Source organism: Schistocerca serialis, chromosome 2, assembly GCF_023864345.2.
Source record: "Schistocerca serialis cubense isolate TAMUIC-IGC-003099 chromosome 2, iqSchSeri2.2, whole genome shotgun sequence".
Classification (NCBI taxonomy): Eukaryota; Metazoa; Arthropoda; class Insecta; order Orthoptera; family Acrididae; genus Schistocerca; species Schistocerca serialis.
In genome coordinates, this window is record NC_064639.1 from 194,274,204 (window position 1) to 194,292,263 (window position 18,060).

Below are 18,060 nucleotides of genomic sequence, written 5' to 3' on the forward strand. Positions count from 1 at the left end.
CGAAGGATATTATGAGATTTATGTACAAGTCCTTACTGGATGTTACACTGTTCTGTCTATGAAGTTGAAAGGCTTCAGATTGTCGACGCAGATTGCAAGAACTATTGTGATCTGGTAAGCACCTCATGTTTATAATGTGTAAACTGTATGCTTACGGATTGCAAGAGGGTGCTTCAGGATCCAGAGGAAACAAGCCCGGACCATGCAGGGAATAAGCTTCGCCTACTTCCTGCAGTGCAGGCACCTTAACCTTTGCTACAGCTTCCTCAATAGTCCTACTCAGGCACGGAGGGAAAGATCACCTAGATGTTGTTTGAAAGCGAAACTAAAATAGTCTTACGACTTGACATAATTAATAAAGATCCTAAGTGCAGCTATTATGTACACTTATCGGAAAGAAAGGGAACAGTACAAAAAGTGAAGTACAAAACAATAATATGGTAGATAGCAATAGCTATATCACTCAGTACTGTCAGCTAGAAATGGATGGCTGCAGCCGAAAGCAAATGACCACTATCCGAAGCCTTCCGACTTTTACCGACTTCTACTGATTCAGAACAAGGGAGCCGACTGGCCAACTTGAAGTCAATATACAGTGCCAGGGGCTAATTCCTTCGGAGGGGAACATTCATTGGAGAGCGCGCATGCTCTTTCAAGTGGCAGTGAGTGAATGGGTCATGTTGTGAGTGAAGGCAGGAAGAATTTTGAAGAACAGCGTTGTGTTGAACATTGGTGATTATTAAAAGTGAAATAAATGTAAATAGCTAAGCAGTGGAAACTGGATGAGAAGATAAATTTCGCGACTGCTACGGTCGCAGGTTCGAATCCTGCCTCGGGCATGGATGTGTGTGATGTCCTTAGGTTAGTTAGGTTTAAGTAGTTCTAAGTTCTACGGGACTGATGACCACAGATGTTAAGTCCCATAGTGCTCAGAGCCATTTGAACCATTTTTTAGAAGAACAATTTCAGTTAGAGAACTGAGAGGAAAAGATGGCAATACGGAGTTATTGAGGAAGTTGTAGTCGGGTTTGAAGTGTATCATGTGGTAAGGTTAATAACTGTATGTGAAAGATAGGGAACAGTAATTGTCCTATACAATGTTTCATCCAAATTTTAGTAAGATTTTTCGGAATCGCACTAATTATAGTGAAAACGGTATTGGAAAAGTAGCGATTAGAGCGATATAGAACTGTAACTTGTTAAGATTAGAATTTGTATTTAATAAGCAGTGACTATTGTATAAATCATCAATGTATATTATTAGATACAAACTGTGTGCATACTCTTATGTACTGAGACGCAGTGAACAATAAGAAAACTTAACGAACTTTCAGCGGCTGTACGCGCTGTAACTGTTCATTTCCACTTCATAATACTTATGTATTTTTTGACATGCTATTTTTGGAAATAACCACTTTGGATATCTGAATGATTTGAAAATGGGTGATAAAGTAAATAAAAGTGAAATTTGCAACTTTGATTGGTTTTTTGGTGTACAGAATAAAAAAACTTAACTAAGGACATGGAGTTGGTACTAGTGACTCAGCCACGTTTCTTAACTTTCACCAGATTACCTGTATGTTAGTTCTTCACTAACAACCAAATAAATTCCGATTGCCTTTAATTATATTTCCGGTTGTTAATAACCAAAGAAATATGGCAAGATGAGGTGGCGGCTTACAGGCTACACCATGAACCTTCCTCATTCATCCTAGTTCCCATTCCATTTAAAATGATTCTTTTGGTGTAACTATTTTGTGTGCACATGTTCTACATGTCACTGGCATGGTAATAAATAAGAAAACGACGTTCAGTGTTTTGTTCACAACACGTACAGTTTATTAATTTGTTACATGAATTAGTAAATAATCTAATTACAAAAAGTAATTACAGTTACGTAGTATTTTAAAGTTTAAGCCTTTTGTACACTCTAGATACATCTTTAAAGATACATAATACAGAAATATTTGTATTTGTTGAAATATCACAATAAAATATTTCAGAATACTTAAACCTTATACTCTATGTCCAATGATTTTCTGTATGTAAGTGTTAGACACTAAGAAACCTCGTGCTTAAAACAAAGAAAAGTGTGTGCTTCAGTGCTTTGGGTGCGATAAAGGGAAAAATGACTTCTGTACTCTTACATACAGTCGCAAAATGTCGAGTGAGTGCGACCTATAAAATATCCCTAATTGTTCACCATTTGGAACTATAGGTAAATGACTGGGACAATACCGCCAGAAATACGATTTTCATACTTTTTAATGAGTATTGTACTTTCATAGAAGTTTATATGTCTTAAGTAATAGTACAATAATTGCTTGGTATCAGAGTCGTTCCGAACGTCTGGTCATTCAGCTATTCACCTTTGTATCCTCTTACAGACATCGCACTGCTTACAAATTACGAAGGCTGTTCGGAAATTAAGGAACGATCGATCGCGAAATGGAAACTACAGTGAAAATCCGAAAATCCAATAACGCTTTTGCAGATGTGTTGGGCAGTGTCTCTAGTATGCCCGTAGACAGTGTCACATCGCTCTTTTCCGTTATGAGCGCACTGTGAGCGCATAAAGATGGCTAAAAAATAGTGTCTCCCGCCAACTACGGGTGCCTGCCGAGAGATTTCGCCTGATTTCATGCAACCCCACATAACATAGCTGTTGTACGTTTCCTACTTCATGACAGTTCCCGGCCGTACACTGCGGAGGCAATGACGACGCTACTGCAGCGTTTTCGATGTGAAGTATTTCATCACCCACTGCACAGTCTGGACTTGGCTCCCTCTGATTTTTATCTCTGTTCAAATGAACCACTGGCTACGAAGACAAAATTGTGGCACAAACAATCAGTTGTAGTCAAAAGTTGAAAATTGAAGGAAAGCACAGGAGGCTCCTTTCTATGGCGAGGGTAATGTGAGTTGGTTTAACGCTACGGAAGATGTCTAAGTCGTACTGGCGACTGTGTAGAGAAGCAGCTGGAAGGCGTAGCTAACTGGTGTAAAGAAAGCAGTTTTGATTTTTACTGTGGTTTGCATTTCGCGACCGATAGTTTCTTATATTCGAATTGCCCTAGAATTTTCTCCCGGAGTTTCTCGGAGTGATGTGACCTAACAAAATTTTGTAGGTGTGAGGAGCTCCTCCACAACACACGAGAGTTTTAAAATGGCCGATGGTGATCGCAGTGACATGTTGTGCTCCAAATTGGCACAGGAGAGATGCTGAGAAGTTAAGTATCGCTCTATATTTTATGTAAGGAAGTTTACCGACATAAAATATTCTGATCTTAGCACCTTTCTCGTACTGTGGAACTCCAAAATCGAAGCTCGAGAGAGTGTGGTGACAGGAGTCCCACGGGGATACAGTATTGGGTTCCGCCGACAGCGGTGGTGGAATGCTGGTGGGAGGGTTTGAACATCATGGGAAGGAGGTCGGTGTGCACAAGGTTTCGAGCACTGAAGCGGTGGTTAACTATAAGGAGTCGAGTCCAACCAGCCCTGCAGCCCCACGCCCAGAGAAACGGGGTGGGCGATCACAGTGCCGAGTAGGCGGCGACTGCGGCGACGCCGAGCAGCGGCAGCACGAGGGGCGTCGCGACGCCGGCGCCGTTGCAGAGGTCGCCCGTGCAGGTGGAGCACTCCTCCTCGCGGATGTAGGCGCCGGACGGCGAAGGAGGGCACGGGTCCTCGGGCTTCACCCACGCACAGGAGCGCACCGTCTGGAGGTCGCCGTTGTTCACTGCCAACACCAAAGACACATTGTTGGCCGAAGGATCTTTCACAAGAGTGACGTGTGGCAGCAGAGGATCAAAAAGGTAAAAGACCTAGTAATAAACCTTGTATAACAGAGGAGAAATCTCGTTTATTACCAAATGGTTAAGGCTATACCTCCAATGTTCAACAAAAGGTTGGAATAAAATGACATACACGATATTAGAGGTCTCACTGACGTATGCACTTCTTGCATTTTCCAGTTAGAACTCACACACTGGAAGGTGTTTTCTATTGGCATGCTTTGAGACCATTTCCCAGGCATGTACCGAGCGAGGTGGAGCAGTGGTTAGCTCACTGGACTCGCATTTGGGAGGACGACGGTACAAACCCGCGCCTGGCCATCCTGTTTTAGGTTTTCCGTGATTTCCCTAAGTCGCTTCAGGTAAATACCGGGATGGTGTCGTTGATACGGCATGGCCGACTTCCTTCCCCACCCTTAACTAATCCGATGGAACCGATGACCTCGCTGTTTGGTCCCCTGCCCCAAATCAACCAACCAACCAACAAACCATTCATGTAAACATACTGCTGCCGCAGCGGCACACCGCGAGCAGTCCGGTATCAACAACAGCTGCATTCTGTTTGTGTTCAGCACAGTAGTACACTACTAGCCATTAAAATTGCTACACCAAGATGAAATGCAGATGATAAACGGGTATTCATTGGACAAATATCTTATACTAGAACTGACATGTGATTACATTTCCACGAAATTTGGGTACATAGATCCTGAGAAATCAGTACCCAGAACAACCACCTCTGGCCCTAATAACGATCTTGATACGCCTGGGCATTGAGTCAAACAGAGCTTGGGTGGCCTGTACAGGTACAGCTGCCCATGCAGGATCGACACGATAGCACAGTTCATCAAGAGTAGTGACTGGCGTATTGTGACGAGCCAGTTGCTCGGTCACCATTGACCAGGCGTTTTCAATTGGTGAGAGATCTGGAGAATGTGCAGGCTAGGGCAGCAGTCGAACATTTTCCGTATCCAGAAAGGCCCGTACGGGACCTGCAACAAGCGGTCGTGCATTATCCTGCTGAAATGTAGGGTTTCGCAGGGATCGAATGAAGGGTAGAGCTACGGGTCGTAACACATCTGAAATGTAACGTCCACTGTTCAAAGTGCCGTCAGTGCGAACAAGAGGTGACCGAGACGTGTAACCAATGGCACCCCATACCATCACGCCGGGTGATACGCCAGTATGGCGATGACGATTACATGCTTCCAATGTGCGTTCACCGTCATGCCGGCCGAAGTGGCCGTGCGGTTAAAGGCGCTGCAGTCTGCAACCGCAAGACCGCTACGGTCGCAGGTTCGAATCCTGCCTCGGGCATGGATGTTTGTGATGTCCTTAGGTTAGTTAGGTTTAAGTAGTTCTAAGTTCTAGGGGACTAATGACCTCAGCAGTTGAGTCCCATAGTGCTCAGAGCCATTTGAACCATCTCGACTGCTAGTGATACGAGACCGTTGGGATCCAGCACGGCGTTCGGTATTACCCTCCTGAATCCACTGATTCCATATTCTGCTAACAGTCATTGGATCTCGACCAACGCGAGCAGCAATGTCGCGATACGATAAACCGCAATCGCGATAGGCTACAATCCGACCTTTATCAAAGTCGGAAACGTGATGGTACGCATTTCTCCTCCTTACACGAGGCATCACAACAACGTTTCACCAGGCAACACCGGTCAACTGCTGTTTGCGTATGAGAAATCGGTTGGAATTTCCTCACGTCAGCTCGTTGTAGGTGTCGCCACCGGCGCCAACCTTGTGTGAATGCTCGCTAATCATTTGCATATCACAGCATCGTCTTCGTGTCGGTTAAATTTCGCGTCTGTAGCACGTCATCTTCGTGGTGTAGCAATTTTAATGGCCAGTAGTTTAATTTGCCACATGGGGGCATACAACACTTTGATAAAGTCATATACAGCAAGATGCTGCCGATCGGTTACATGTCACTCAAAGTGGTGTGTCTAAGGTGTGGAGAAAATACGGAGAGACGGGAGATGTGAACGACAAATCTTGCAGTGGTCGTCCTCGTATAACACCAATGCAGGGTCGTTTCCTCTAACTGTCGGTTCGCAGGCGCCCAACATCGATTGCCAAACATACTGGAAATGACTTCTCCCAAGCAACAAGGATTCGTATCTCAGACCACACAGTGCGTAGAAGGTTGCATCAAGATGGTCTTCATTCCAGGAGACCAGTCAGAGGTTTTGCACTGAACCAATAGAACCGATGCAATCGCGCATCAACATCGGACCAATGCAAAATGGAGTAATGTCTTGCTTGCTGACGAGACCAGAATTGGTTTCAGGCCGAAATTTTGACGTGTCAGGGTTTGGAGAAACGTTAAATAACACCATGAAGCCGATACGTTCAGGAAGTCTATCCGTTTGCAGGTGGAAGTGTTATGTTCTGGGCTGCAATAATGATGGGACGGCGGACCCCTCTAATTCCCACCTACGGCACTTTGACTGCAATTGAGCATGTGAAGGACCTGTTGGCCATTGCACAGCGTCCGAATCCACCTGACAATCTGCAGGACCTCACTGAAGTCGCCACTGAGGAGTGGGACTTCATACCCCAAGGTAAACTTAATGTTCTCATCCAGAGCATGCCTCGCAGAGTGGAAGAACTCATCCGAGTGTGTGGAGGACATACTCACTACTAAAGACAGACGGAAGCTGTAATGCTTTGTTTGGTGATGATTTTTTTGTAACTTCCCAAAATCTTTCTTGTTTTCAGAAGGAATTATGTTTATTTTTTAATAATGCATTGTCATACCTCAATGCAATGAGTGTGCAATAAGATGTCAATGTAGTAAACTATGTGATATTCCAAACTTTTGCTGAGGTGTATATATTGGATTCTTATTTCTCCTGACCCGATGTAGACCGATTGTCGACCGACGTCGTCCATCGTGAGTGCCTACATTGGCCCCAGTTAACGCCCCACTAAAAAGCAGTTGCAGTTGTGTTGTGGAGGTACCATGAGTGACTGAATATGATTCTTCTGTGTCGTCTTCTGCTGAAGAACAGCATTCTCCTTAATAAGAGGATAACAAAAGTGTACGAGTGCAGCAGTGTAATGAAAAAAGATCTAGAAGGGAACTTTCTGAAACTTTCCGACCTTTACTAAATTACTCAGATAAATTCAAAAGCTACCACCGTATGACTACAGAAGCGTTTAATCGCAGTTTTGAATGCAAAAGAAAGATATACTAGGCCAGTAACTTCATGGTATGTAAGAGAGCAGAAGAAAAACTTGTATCACAAGTGAACAAAATTAACTTCGTGCAGTAACTTTTTCATACTCATGTCGGGTATTACCAATAAAGAACTGTTAACGAGCAATTATGTAAGAGCTGCACATAGTCAATATTCGCCGTCGTTATGTTCCTTCGGGTTGAGATATCGGACTGGAAACATACATGTTTGGTCCGTCAACTCGTCGCTCGCTAATCGGGAGTCATCAGCTGTCGTATCATGCTTCTGTTTCCATTGTAGGCACTTATATTGTAGTCTTGATGTTTGTTTTCATTCCAATGTCGTGCGATGGTCGCCCAGCATCGGTTCGAGAGGGTTACAGACACAGTGCAGATGTAGCCTAAAACAGTCACCCGGTCACCAAATACTGCAGGCATGTGACGATTTAAAAAAGGAAGCAATGTCCTTATACTAAACTGTGAGAGGCGAGGGCGGCGTGTAGGGTCTGGGTATAAGCAAATGGATCCATTAGGTAGTATCTGTGGAGATTAGGGTACGTGTTGGGTTGGATGTTGAGAGACAAAAGGAGGGAGATTGAGGTGTGCACACGGTCGGATTATGAAGAGGAAAACGATAGAGAAAGATGGAGAGTGAAGGGGGAAAGAGGAACCCTGGTGTGGGACAGTTTAGCTGATAGAATTTCACTGTCTGGAAGAAGAAGTCGATTGGAGTCTGGAGTGCGTGTAGTTGCACTTTATCCCTGCTATCTTCAGACTTTTAAAGAGTGGGTTCCAATCAACGTTGTCAAAAGGCTTCCCTTAATCTACTTGTGATATAAATGTAGCTCTTAGCATTATTCTTTGTGTTCCTACATTTCTCTGGAACACAAAATGATTTTCCCAGAGATCTGCTTTTAACAGTTTTTTCATGCTTCCATAAATAATTTCTGTCACTACTTTGCAATCATGATTTATTAAACGGATGCTTCTCTTGGAATCAAAATTTTGGTGCTCTTCTCGAAGTGTCCGGAGCTCGTGGTCGTGCGGTAGCGTTCTCGCTTCCCGCGCCCGGGTTCCCGGGTTCGATTCCCGGTGGGGTCAGGGATTTTCTCTGCCTCGTGATGACTGGGTGTTGTGTGATGTCCATAGGTTAGTTAGGTTTAAGTAGTTCTAAGTTCCAGGGGACTGATGACCATAGCTGTTAAGTCCCATAGTGCTCAGAGCCATTTCCATTTCTTCTCGAAGTCTGCAGGTTTTTCAACTTTCTCCTATGTCTCGCGGAGGAAGGTGGCCAAAGCTCTCCGGAGAACCGTTGCATCTATCAGTAACGCGGAGCTCTTGTTGCCTTTTGGCGCTGATGGAGACCGACACAGGGGCCTCGCCTCAGTGCGTGCTTTCCTTTGTCGGCGGACAGGGCTGGGCGATCTCAGGCTCTTGTAACTTGAGGCCGAAACCCGAGGTTCGGCAACCATTTTCGTCAAGTCTCGGGGAACACTACACCACTGGCGTGTGCGAGCACGCGTCATTTAAGCGAGCGTCTAGTCTTTCTCATCAGGATTTCAAAACGACAGGATGTCGGAGGAGCAACGGGTCAGCTGGCCCGGCAGAAATGCCTTCAAGCGCTGCCGTATTTGGCGGAGTCACTAGTGGATCAGTTAAAGATAGCACTACCGTCTAACATACGAGTATACAGTCGCGACACTCCTGCTGTGAAAAGTGTTACCGCCTGACAGTTGGAACGACACTAATGCCCGTAGCGGCGAGAAACTCAACCGTAAGATGAATGTTTGTTTTTAATTATTTTCTACTTAATTAACGAAATAGTTATATTTTTGCGTTCCGAGCATTAGTAAATGATTAGAAGACATGAATGATCGTGAAGTAAATGTTAAAACCGAGGAGTTTCTCTGATTCAGTGACTATAATCACAGCTTACTCGTCTGAAAGCAAGGAAATAAAAACAAATATTTCAGGCATAAGAAGTATGTTTCTTTTGTTGTCTGTTCTTATTTTGGTAGGCACATTCCTTGACACGTAACAATTTTGCATGGAGCTCAGTGATTCACATTCCTCATCTGAGGATGACACGGCGGTCGGATGGTCCCGATGGGCCACTCGTGGCCTGAAGACGGAGTGCTTGTGCTTCAGTGATTCACATAATCTTACACTGCACTCGACTTTTTAATTCCACGAATATTTTTGTACATGTAATTACTTATGCTTCGAAAGCGGATGTGTTGCAGATTCTTGACGTTTATAGTTCAGATGTATCAACCATTGTGGAATCGGTTTCTTCTGTGTTCGGAAATAGTTTTATTGCCTTTGACATTTTAATATTACACCTGTGTAGCTTTCCCTTCAGCCACACTTGTGGTGGCTTATTTGGCACCTTAAATAATGTAGGTATTCCCATTCCATACAAGTTATCTAAGTTCCATGTACACTGATTTGACTGGAAGTGCAGTGAAGAAAACTTCATGTTGTTGTTAGGTGCACGACTCTCTCTGCAAAAGTCAGGTCTTTAGCTGTTTACTACACTTTTTTCGTTTTTTAAAGAAAACGACATTCTTCGTTTAATATCTGTAGGTTACAAGAAACTCGTGAATAAACTGTCCTTTAAAGTACCGTTTCGTATCTCCCAGGGTTTTTAGGAAACTGAAGGAAGGTAAATGAGGTGTTATTCTACAGTCAGTTTCGACTTTATGGCACTACATACGCTCCCTCATTGTAAGAGCTATGTTACGAATCAGTATAAGCCATATTAGTCATACTTGTCCGGTATCACATTCAGAAGTTTAGCTTTCTGTCCGCTTGGAGGGCTGCTGTCGCGATGTATAGCAAAAATGAGCAGGAGTGTCGTGACGGTATACAGGGTATGTTACACTTTGGTATTACTGCCTATAAACAATTGACTGCCGGAATTCGGCCAACCAGCTGGAATAGGTTGCTAGCAGGCTGGGGACACGATTATCTCGCTTTAAATTGAGAAATTTTGTTGTTTGATTCGGTTGCAATCAGTACATTAGAATACTGTCTCCCGGAAACATACTCCGGTTTATCAAGATAAAGGTTAACTGCTAGGCAGACAAGTCGGCTGTTTCCTGAAACATAACTGCCACAAAAAAAATTAAAAGCACCCCAACAGAAAGGAGACATCGCTTTGATACCGTGTAAGCACGGCTCCAGCAATTGCAATGGCCTCAGTTCGTCCAAGAGCTTCTTTCAGGTATGCCATAACCATACGAGGCCAGTCTTTGATGGTTAGAACTCATTTCTTTTCCATCATCAGTCTTCTGACTAGTCTAATGCGGCCCACACGGATCCCTCTCCAGTGTCAATCTCAACGTAGTACTTACGCGCTACGTCCTGAATTATTTATTGGATGTATTCCGAACTCTGTCTTACCCTACAGTTTTTACACTCTTCAGTTCCATCTTGTACCATTAAGGTTATTCCCTGTTTCTTAATAGATGTTCTGTTATCCTAGCCCTCCTTTTTGGCAGTGTTTCCCATATGTTCCCTTATTCGCCGCTTATGCGGAGAACCTCCTCAGTCCCTATCTGACCAACCCACCTAATTTTCGACATTCTTCTGTAAAACCACATTTGAAACTCTTAGACTCCCTTGTGCTCCGATTTTCCACTGTCAATGACTCACTACTATACGGTTCTGTACTCCAAACGTACATTCTCAGAAATTTCTCCTTCAAATTAAGGCCGATGTTTGGTACTAGTAGAATTCTTTTGGCCAGGAATACCCCTTCCGTCCTCCTTGCTTCGTTCGTCATGGGATATTTTGCTTCCTTAACTTCGTCTACTTTGGAACCATCTATTTTGATGTTAAGTTTATCGCAGTTGTAATTTCTGCAACATCTCATTACTTTTTCCTTTTTCTGGATTACTCTCAGTCCATATTACGTACTGTTCATTCCATTAAAAACTCTTCTTCAGTTTCAATAAGGATAGCAATGTCATCAGCGAATCTTATCATTAATAATTTTCACCATGAATTTTAATCCCAATCTTGAAACTGTCTTTTGTTTACATCATCTCTTCTTAGGTGCTCAGGTTGAACAGTAGGGATGAAACACTGAATCCCTGTCTTACACTCTTTTAATCCAAGCACTTAGTTCACAGTCTTCCCTCTTGGTTCTTGTACATACTATATATCACCCGTTTTTTCCTGTAGGTTACTCTTGTTTCTCTTAATATACCGAACATGTTGAACTACTTCACATCGTCGAACGCTTTTTCTAGATCGCTCTGGTATCTATATCTTTCCTAAAGCCAAACTGATTGTCATCTAACAGAGCCACACTTTTCTTTTCCTTTCTTCTGCATATTATTATTGTCAGCAGCTTGCATCCAAAAGATATTAACCTGATTGTGGGATAGTTTTCACATCTGTCTGCCATTGATAGCTTCGAAATTGTATGGACGCAATTATTCCGAAAGTGTGATGTTATCCCTCCAGTCTCATAGAACTTGAATAATCGTTTGGTTGCCATTTCATCCAATGATTGTAGAAATTCCGAAGGAATTTATCTATCCCTTCTGCTACGTTTTACGCCAAGTATTCCAGAGGTCTTTTAAATTCTGACTGTAATACTGGATACTCTATGTATTCCATATCGACTCCCGTTTCTTTTACCAACCCACTCGACAATTCCTCCTCCTCACAGAGGCCTCCAGCGTACTCTTTCCTCTCCGTTTAACAGTCGAATTTCCTCTGCATTCTTAATGTTACCACCCTTCCTTTTGAATTCACCAAAGATTGTTTAGACTTTTCTACATGTTGAGTCAGTTCTTCCGACCATCATTTCTTTTTCGATATCTTCACATTTTTCCCGCAGTCATTTCGCCTTTCTCGCTCTGCACTTCCTATTTATTTCATTCCTAAGTGATTTGTGTTGCTTTATTCCTGTCTTTCTCTGAACGTTTCTGTACTTCTTCCTTTAGTCACTCAGCTGAAGTATTCGTTCTGTTCCCAAGGTTTCTTTTGTGTTACGTTCCTTGTACCTACGTCCCATGAGGATCCCATAGAGGCACCAATTCGTGGGGACGTTGATTGCTATGAATAAACCGCTATTCCAAATAGACCCAGACGTTTTATATGGAATTAAGAATGGATGATTTAGCAGACCATAGGATGTTGGATAGGGTGCCCAGTTGTTCGTTCAACAAAGTTTGTGTGAAGGCCCATGAATGTGGCTATTATCATCTTGGAAAACAGGAGTGTTAAGAGCATCCTCGAGTTTTGGAATAAATGTCACGTTCACATTTAGATGACCGAATGGGGTCAGGTCATGGTACTGAAAACACAATTATCACAAAATCACTTCCGAAATAAACCACGTTCTCCACACTCTAAGGGTAAAATGCCTCCTCACTGGGCACCTTGCATCTTCGGATCGCGGGCGCTGATGACTGCGCAGTTGAGCTCCGCACAAAGTAAACATCATCATAATCGTCATCGTCATCTTCGGACCAGACTATTTGCCTTCTGTCAGCCGGTTCTTCTATCGTTCGATCCATTGAAGACGTGCATCAGCATGTGCCACTGGGACTATGGAAGGAGTCACGAATGATGGCGGTCGAATTTACTCTTGTTCTGTGCAACTATGTCATGAATACTGCCACAGCCAATAAGTGGTCAGTACTGTTCTGAGCGCTCTGTTGTGAATGTTAAAACACGGTTTATCATAGAAAAAGGAGAATAGTTCTAAAATAAGCAATAAAATGAATGTGAATGCCGTAGCCAATACGAGTATTAAGCGTGATCGAAGTGAGTTACTTAGTCAATATTCTTGCGAGTTGTCATCGCTGATGGTGGTAGTAATCGACAAATTCTATATAAGCAAGCGATAAAAATGTAGAAAATTAAGTGGACTGGTAAGGAAAGGTATGAGGAAGTTCTCTGGAGAATGGGTGAGTAAAAGAATACATGGAAAACACTGACAAGAAGATGGGACAGGATGGTAGGACATCCGTCAAGACATCAGGGAATACCTTCCACGGTACTAGAGATGACTGCAGAGGATAAAATCTGTAGAGGAAGACAGGTATTGGAATACATCCAGCAAATAATAGAGGACGTAGATTCCAAGTGCTACACTCACATGAAGAGGTTGGCATAGGAGAGGAATTCGTGGCGGGCCGCATCAAACCAGTCAAGAGAATGATGATTCAAAAATAATTATTGTTCATCTGCTGCACCTTTCAGTCATGCGATTGTGGAACAAATTACCCTGTAACTTGCATCTTATCCAAAACCACCTTGCAGTCTTTCTGTCCAACAGAAAACCGGTATCTCTGTCACACTGTAAGTTATCCATGCTTTTCTCATCCCTTTCTAGTTCTCTCTTCTTCCTTCCATTTCATCTACTGATCTTACTCTTTTGTTTCTCGTTGTTCCTTTGACCAGTCAACTTCTTTCTGTACTGCTATCATACGTGTTAAGTGACATTTCTCACATTCGACAAGAATGCAATGAGGATGTCGCTTAGTATCAATAGGACTGACATTTATTAAATTCCACATTTTTATGACTACTTATATTATTAATGTTGTAATTATATATTGCTCATACTCACTGAGGATCTCTGGTTAGCTATAAGAGAGGGCCTGAAATCCCTAACCTTGTTGGGTGAAATAAATGCATAAATAAATAAATAAATACGGACAATGTGTATGTGTATGAAACTTCCTGGTAGATTAAAACTGCATGCCGGACCGAGCCTCGAACTCGGGACCTTTGTTTATCGCGGGCAAGTGCTCTACCAACTGAGCTACCCAAGCACGAATCACGCCCCCTCCTCACAGCTATACTTCTGCCAGTACCTCGTCTCCTACCTTCCAAACTTAACAGAAGCTCTCCTGCGAAACTGTATGTGTATGGTCGGAAATAAGTGTTGGTATACAACTACAACACAAAAAACACGATACTACTCTCATTACTCAAGCACTATTTGCCGTGGACGTATTGGGCTTTTTCGAGCCTGAACTGGATCAAAATTTTACCAACATCGACCAGCTCAGTGGTAGTAAGGGAGGAGTTTACCACAGACTTGTTCTTGCTCTACGAAGGAAAAGCAAACACGACGCAGCTCCTGCGGGGCCTAGAGCAAGATGACGCAGAAATGTTTTGAGCAGCGGACCGAAATATCTCGAAGACTATCTTCATGAATCGAACATGCTTGGTGGGTGACTACAGAGCTATGCTGGGCCAGTGTCATTTATTTTGTATCAGTTCTCAGCCCTCAAACATTTCGACTGGAACGCAATAATGGATCCGTAGTAAACAGTTTATCGTCTGTCATTCAGCTGATCGATTTTTGACAAAACTCTATATAGCGTAAAAACATATATCAAGTCGCAAAATAATAATTAACTAACAGGCCACATATTATTGTCTAACAGTACGAGCAGTCTCATTTATTTCGTGTCAGTACTGTCAGGTTGTTGGAGGAGTTGTGGAGGAAATGCATTAGCTCAAAAAGATTTGCAAGGAGTACTTTGAAGATCTGTTGAATGCCGCCAAGCGGGTAACTAACAGCGATGGAGAGCCTAAGGCAGCACACGATTATAATAGTGGGGAAATTGATGATCTAACTTGGAATGAAGTGGAAGAAGCCATAAAGAGGATGAGAGGGGGCAAGGCACCAGGTTGGGACGAAGTAACAGTGGATATGATACGAGCAGCAGGAGAAGTAGGAACCCAGTGGCTATACAGAGTGCTGAGGGTGGTGTGGAAGGAGAACAGAATTCCTGAGGATTGGAAGAAAGGAATTATAGTCCCGATCTTCAAGAAAGGGGATAAAAGGAGATGTGAGAACTACAGAGGAATCACCCCGCTATGCCACTGTGGAAAAATCTATGAAAAGATCCTGGAGAAGAGAATAAGAAGCAGTATTGAAAGTAGACTGCAAGAGGAGCAGTATGGTTTCAGACCGGGAAGATCAACAACGGACCTCATATTTGCGGTAAGGCAACTGCAGGAAAGGCACTATGAGTACGGGAAGGACTTAATCATGGCCTTTTTAGATATTGAGAAGGCGTATGACAGTATCTGTAGGGACAAGCTCTGGGATGTGCTGAACGCAAAAGGGATAGATGAAGAGATATCACGAAAAGTCAGAAAAATGTATGAGGGAAGTGAGAGTTGTGTGAAAGTGGGGAGGGAACGTACTGCATGGTTCAAGCTGGAAAATGGGCTGCGACAGAGAAGTGCACTTTCGCCTTTATTGTTTATTATTGTTATGGATGAAATCCTACAGCAAGTATCAGATGCAATTGGAGATCATAAAGTGAAAGCAGTGCTTTTTGCCGATGACCTGATGTTATGGGGAAATTGCGAGAAGGAGGTGCAAGAGCAGTTAGATGTATGGGAGGCAACGGCAGCACAATATGGAATGCATTTCTCTGCAAAGGAAAGTGAAATAATTGTCACAACAAGGAAGAAGAATAGGCCAAATGTGGATATAACTAGTGGAGGGGAAAAACTACAAGTGGTAGAGAACTTCAAGTACCTGGGAAGCATGATTGAAAGTAAGGGGGGAAACGCAATGGAAATAAATGAAAGGTGCAGAAAAGCAGGGCAGTTCTACAAATGTATTAGGGGGCTTATTTGGAGCAAGGAGGTGCCACAGAAATCCAAGGGAATTATATACCGAACTTACTTTGTCCCCATATTGGCATACGGAAGTGAGACATGGGTAATGCACAAAAGCGACAAAAGTAGAATACAGGCTAGTGAAATGAAGTTCCAGAGGAGCAGGTTGAGTGTAACAAGACGAGATAGATTGCGAAATGTGTATGTGAGGGAAAGACTAAAGGAGGAACCAGTACAGGACAGGATAGAAAAATCAAGACTGCAGTGGTATGGACACATGAAGAGAATGGATGAGGGAAGAATTCCAAAGAGGATGTTTGATCTGCAACTGGAGGGGAAGAGGCCCAGAGGAAGACCAAGAGATAGATGGGTGAAGGGAGTGAAGGAATGTGTGACGAGAAGAGGAGAGAACTGGACGAAGGTGGAAGAGGGGGAATGGTGGAAAGACAGAACACGATGGAGAGGCTTGTGTTCCCGACAGACCCAGCCAGTGGCTGGAAACTGTCCAAGATGATGATAACTGTCAGGTCTGAAAATTGGTGCACAAACGTCTTTCTTGGGGGAGTCGAGTTTGTAGGCAAGCAACTGGGCAACTGGGTTGGTAGAATGAAGTTTGTGGGATGTATAGCGCACATTGAAATGTTCATTACGTTTGAAGATGGAAGGGAATGTGATGACTTGGTATGCATTTCGTGGAGTGAAGAATAAACAAGTGTCGATAGGTACGAAGAGTGGATGACATTCGAATACATGGAGGGAGTGACACAGTTTGGGGGGATCAGTAATCCAGGTGAAGGATTGCCCATTCGGTGGTGTGTAATTGACAAGGGCAATGGGGGCATGCAGTCACCATGTTCGGCCAGTAATTAGCCGTAGTCTCTTATGCAGTAATCATTCGTGTTTCCATATTATTTTATGATCGATTTTTACACTGATGTATTTTAGTATTTCGTTTCTTGAACAGGACAATCGTACATGGTTAAGTGGAAACCACAGAGGTAGAAGGCCTGGTACGACTGGTACACACTATGATTCAGCTGCCCCTGCTGATACGATTCAAGCAGCCCGCAACACCCTCAAAAACCACGTGTGAGATTTTCACAATTATTCTCTCGCTCGCTACGCGCGAACTATTAGCCCCGCAGAAATTTAATGTAGCTGAATCTTGTACTGGGAAAGATTTTCGCTTAAGGCCACCGTTTTCGATTTGTTAAAGAAAAACGTGTTTAAAGATAACTTTCTTGAATAATTCGAAAACTACAGCCTCTAGCGAAAACATATCCCAGCGCAAAATTTAATTTAATTAAATTTCCTACAAAAAGGTCCTGCTCATTTTTTATGTAGGACTAACAGTTTGCGCAAAGTGCTCGAAAGAATATGAAATGCTTGCGTGTGGTTTTTGAAGACGTTGTGGGTTGCATAAAAGTTATCAGCAGGGACAGCTGAATGCACCTGTGTAACTTTTCTGTAAATTTTGAAAAGTTTTATTCTAAGAAATCACTTCTTGCACAATGAATTAAGTGACTGCAGTGAAGCCTGGGGGACCGTTAAGATTTCTGCATGGTTGAGTGGACGTTTAGAGAATCAGCATTGCTCACTCACTGGAGGAGGTGGACAAGAGAAGTTGGTTTAGGCATAGTGGCAGTGTGAACGACATAAAGGATCCTTCAATAAGCGCGCCTGTTTTGAATCGCCTGATATATTTTTGTTTGTCGGTTGCCTACAATGTTGTTTATCATTTCGATTTCCACAATTATTCCGATTGTTGCTTCAGTGTGAATTTATCGGATTTCTTCATTGTGTGTCTAACCGTGGAGCAACTTACTATTGCACAGCCTGTGTTACTAGTGAAAATATTTTATCAGAGCGGACAAAATTATGCAGCAACAGTGGGACATCTTCGAGCTATTCTAGGGCACAATGAAGCTTAGTATGAACCAACATTCTGCAGTTCAATAAAACAGCTTCAACAATGAACATTAAAGAATTCTGGGCGCTCTCGTTCTGGCTGATCCTTGTAAAACATTTGGTGGTTCGTGACAGTGTGGCTGTTAGTCCAATCCAGTGAAACCGGTTCTTCGTCGATCGCAAGAATTGAGTGTACTAGGGCGAATTTTCCGTTGTGGATCTCGATTGCCACCCTTACGCAGCAGCCGAAAGAAGCCAGTCTTAAAAAAATGGCGACATTATATTCACTGGTTTCTGAAAAGACAACGGTTTTGGGAGGAGCATCGTCCTCAGTGACGATGTGCACTTCCACTTAAATGTATTTTGTGAATCAGCAGAACTGCCATGTCTGGGGGTAAAAAAACGTTGCATGGTTCAAGCGACGGAAATGTACCTACAGCGAATGACGGTCCAGCCTCGCTTTTGAGTAGGTGGCACCATCGGCCCTTATTATTTTTGAAGATAAGACTGGACAAGCTATTACAGTTAATGGAAACTCATACCGTGCGATTAT

General features: G+C 43.1%; 1 protein-coding gene across 1 annotated transcript in view; it reads right to left on the bottom strand.

Annotated features, from left to right (window-relative positions):
* Positions 1-1,814: 1,814 nt before the first annotated feature.
* Positions 1,815-18,060, bottom strand: part of LOC126456928 (uncharacterized) — a 126,694-nt gene continuing 110,448 nt past the window's right edge. The window contains exon 3 of the mRNA XM_050092862.1: positions 1,815-3,739. Coding sequence (XP_049948819.1) covers positions 3,534-3,739 — 206 coding nt within the window. The 3' untranslated portion in view covers positions 1,815-3,533. The remainder of the gene's footprint in view (positions 3,740-18,060) is intronic.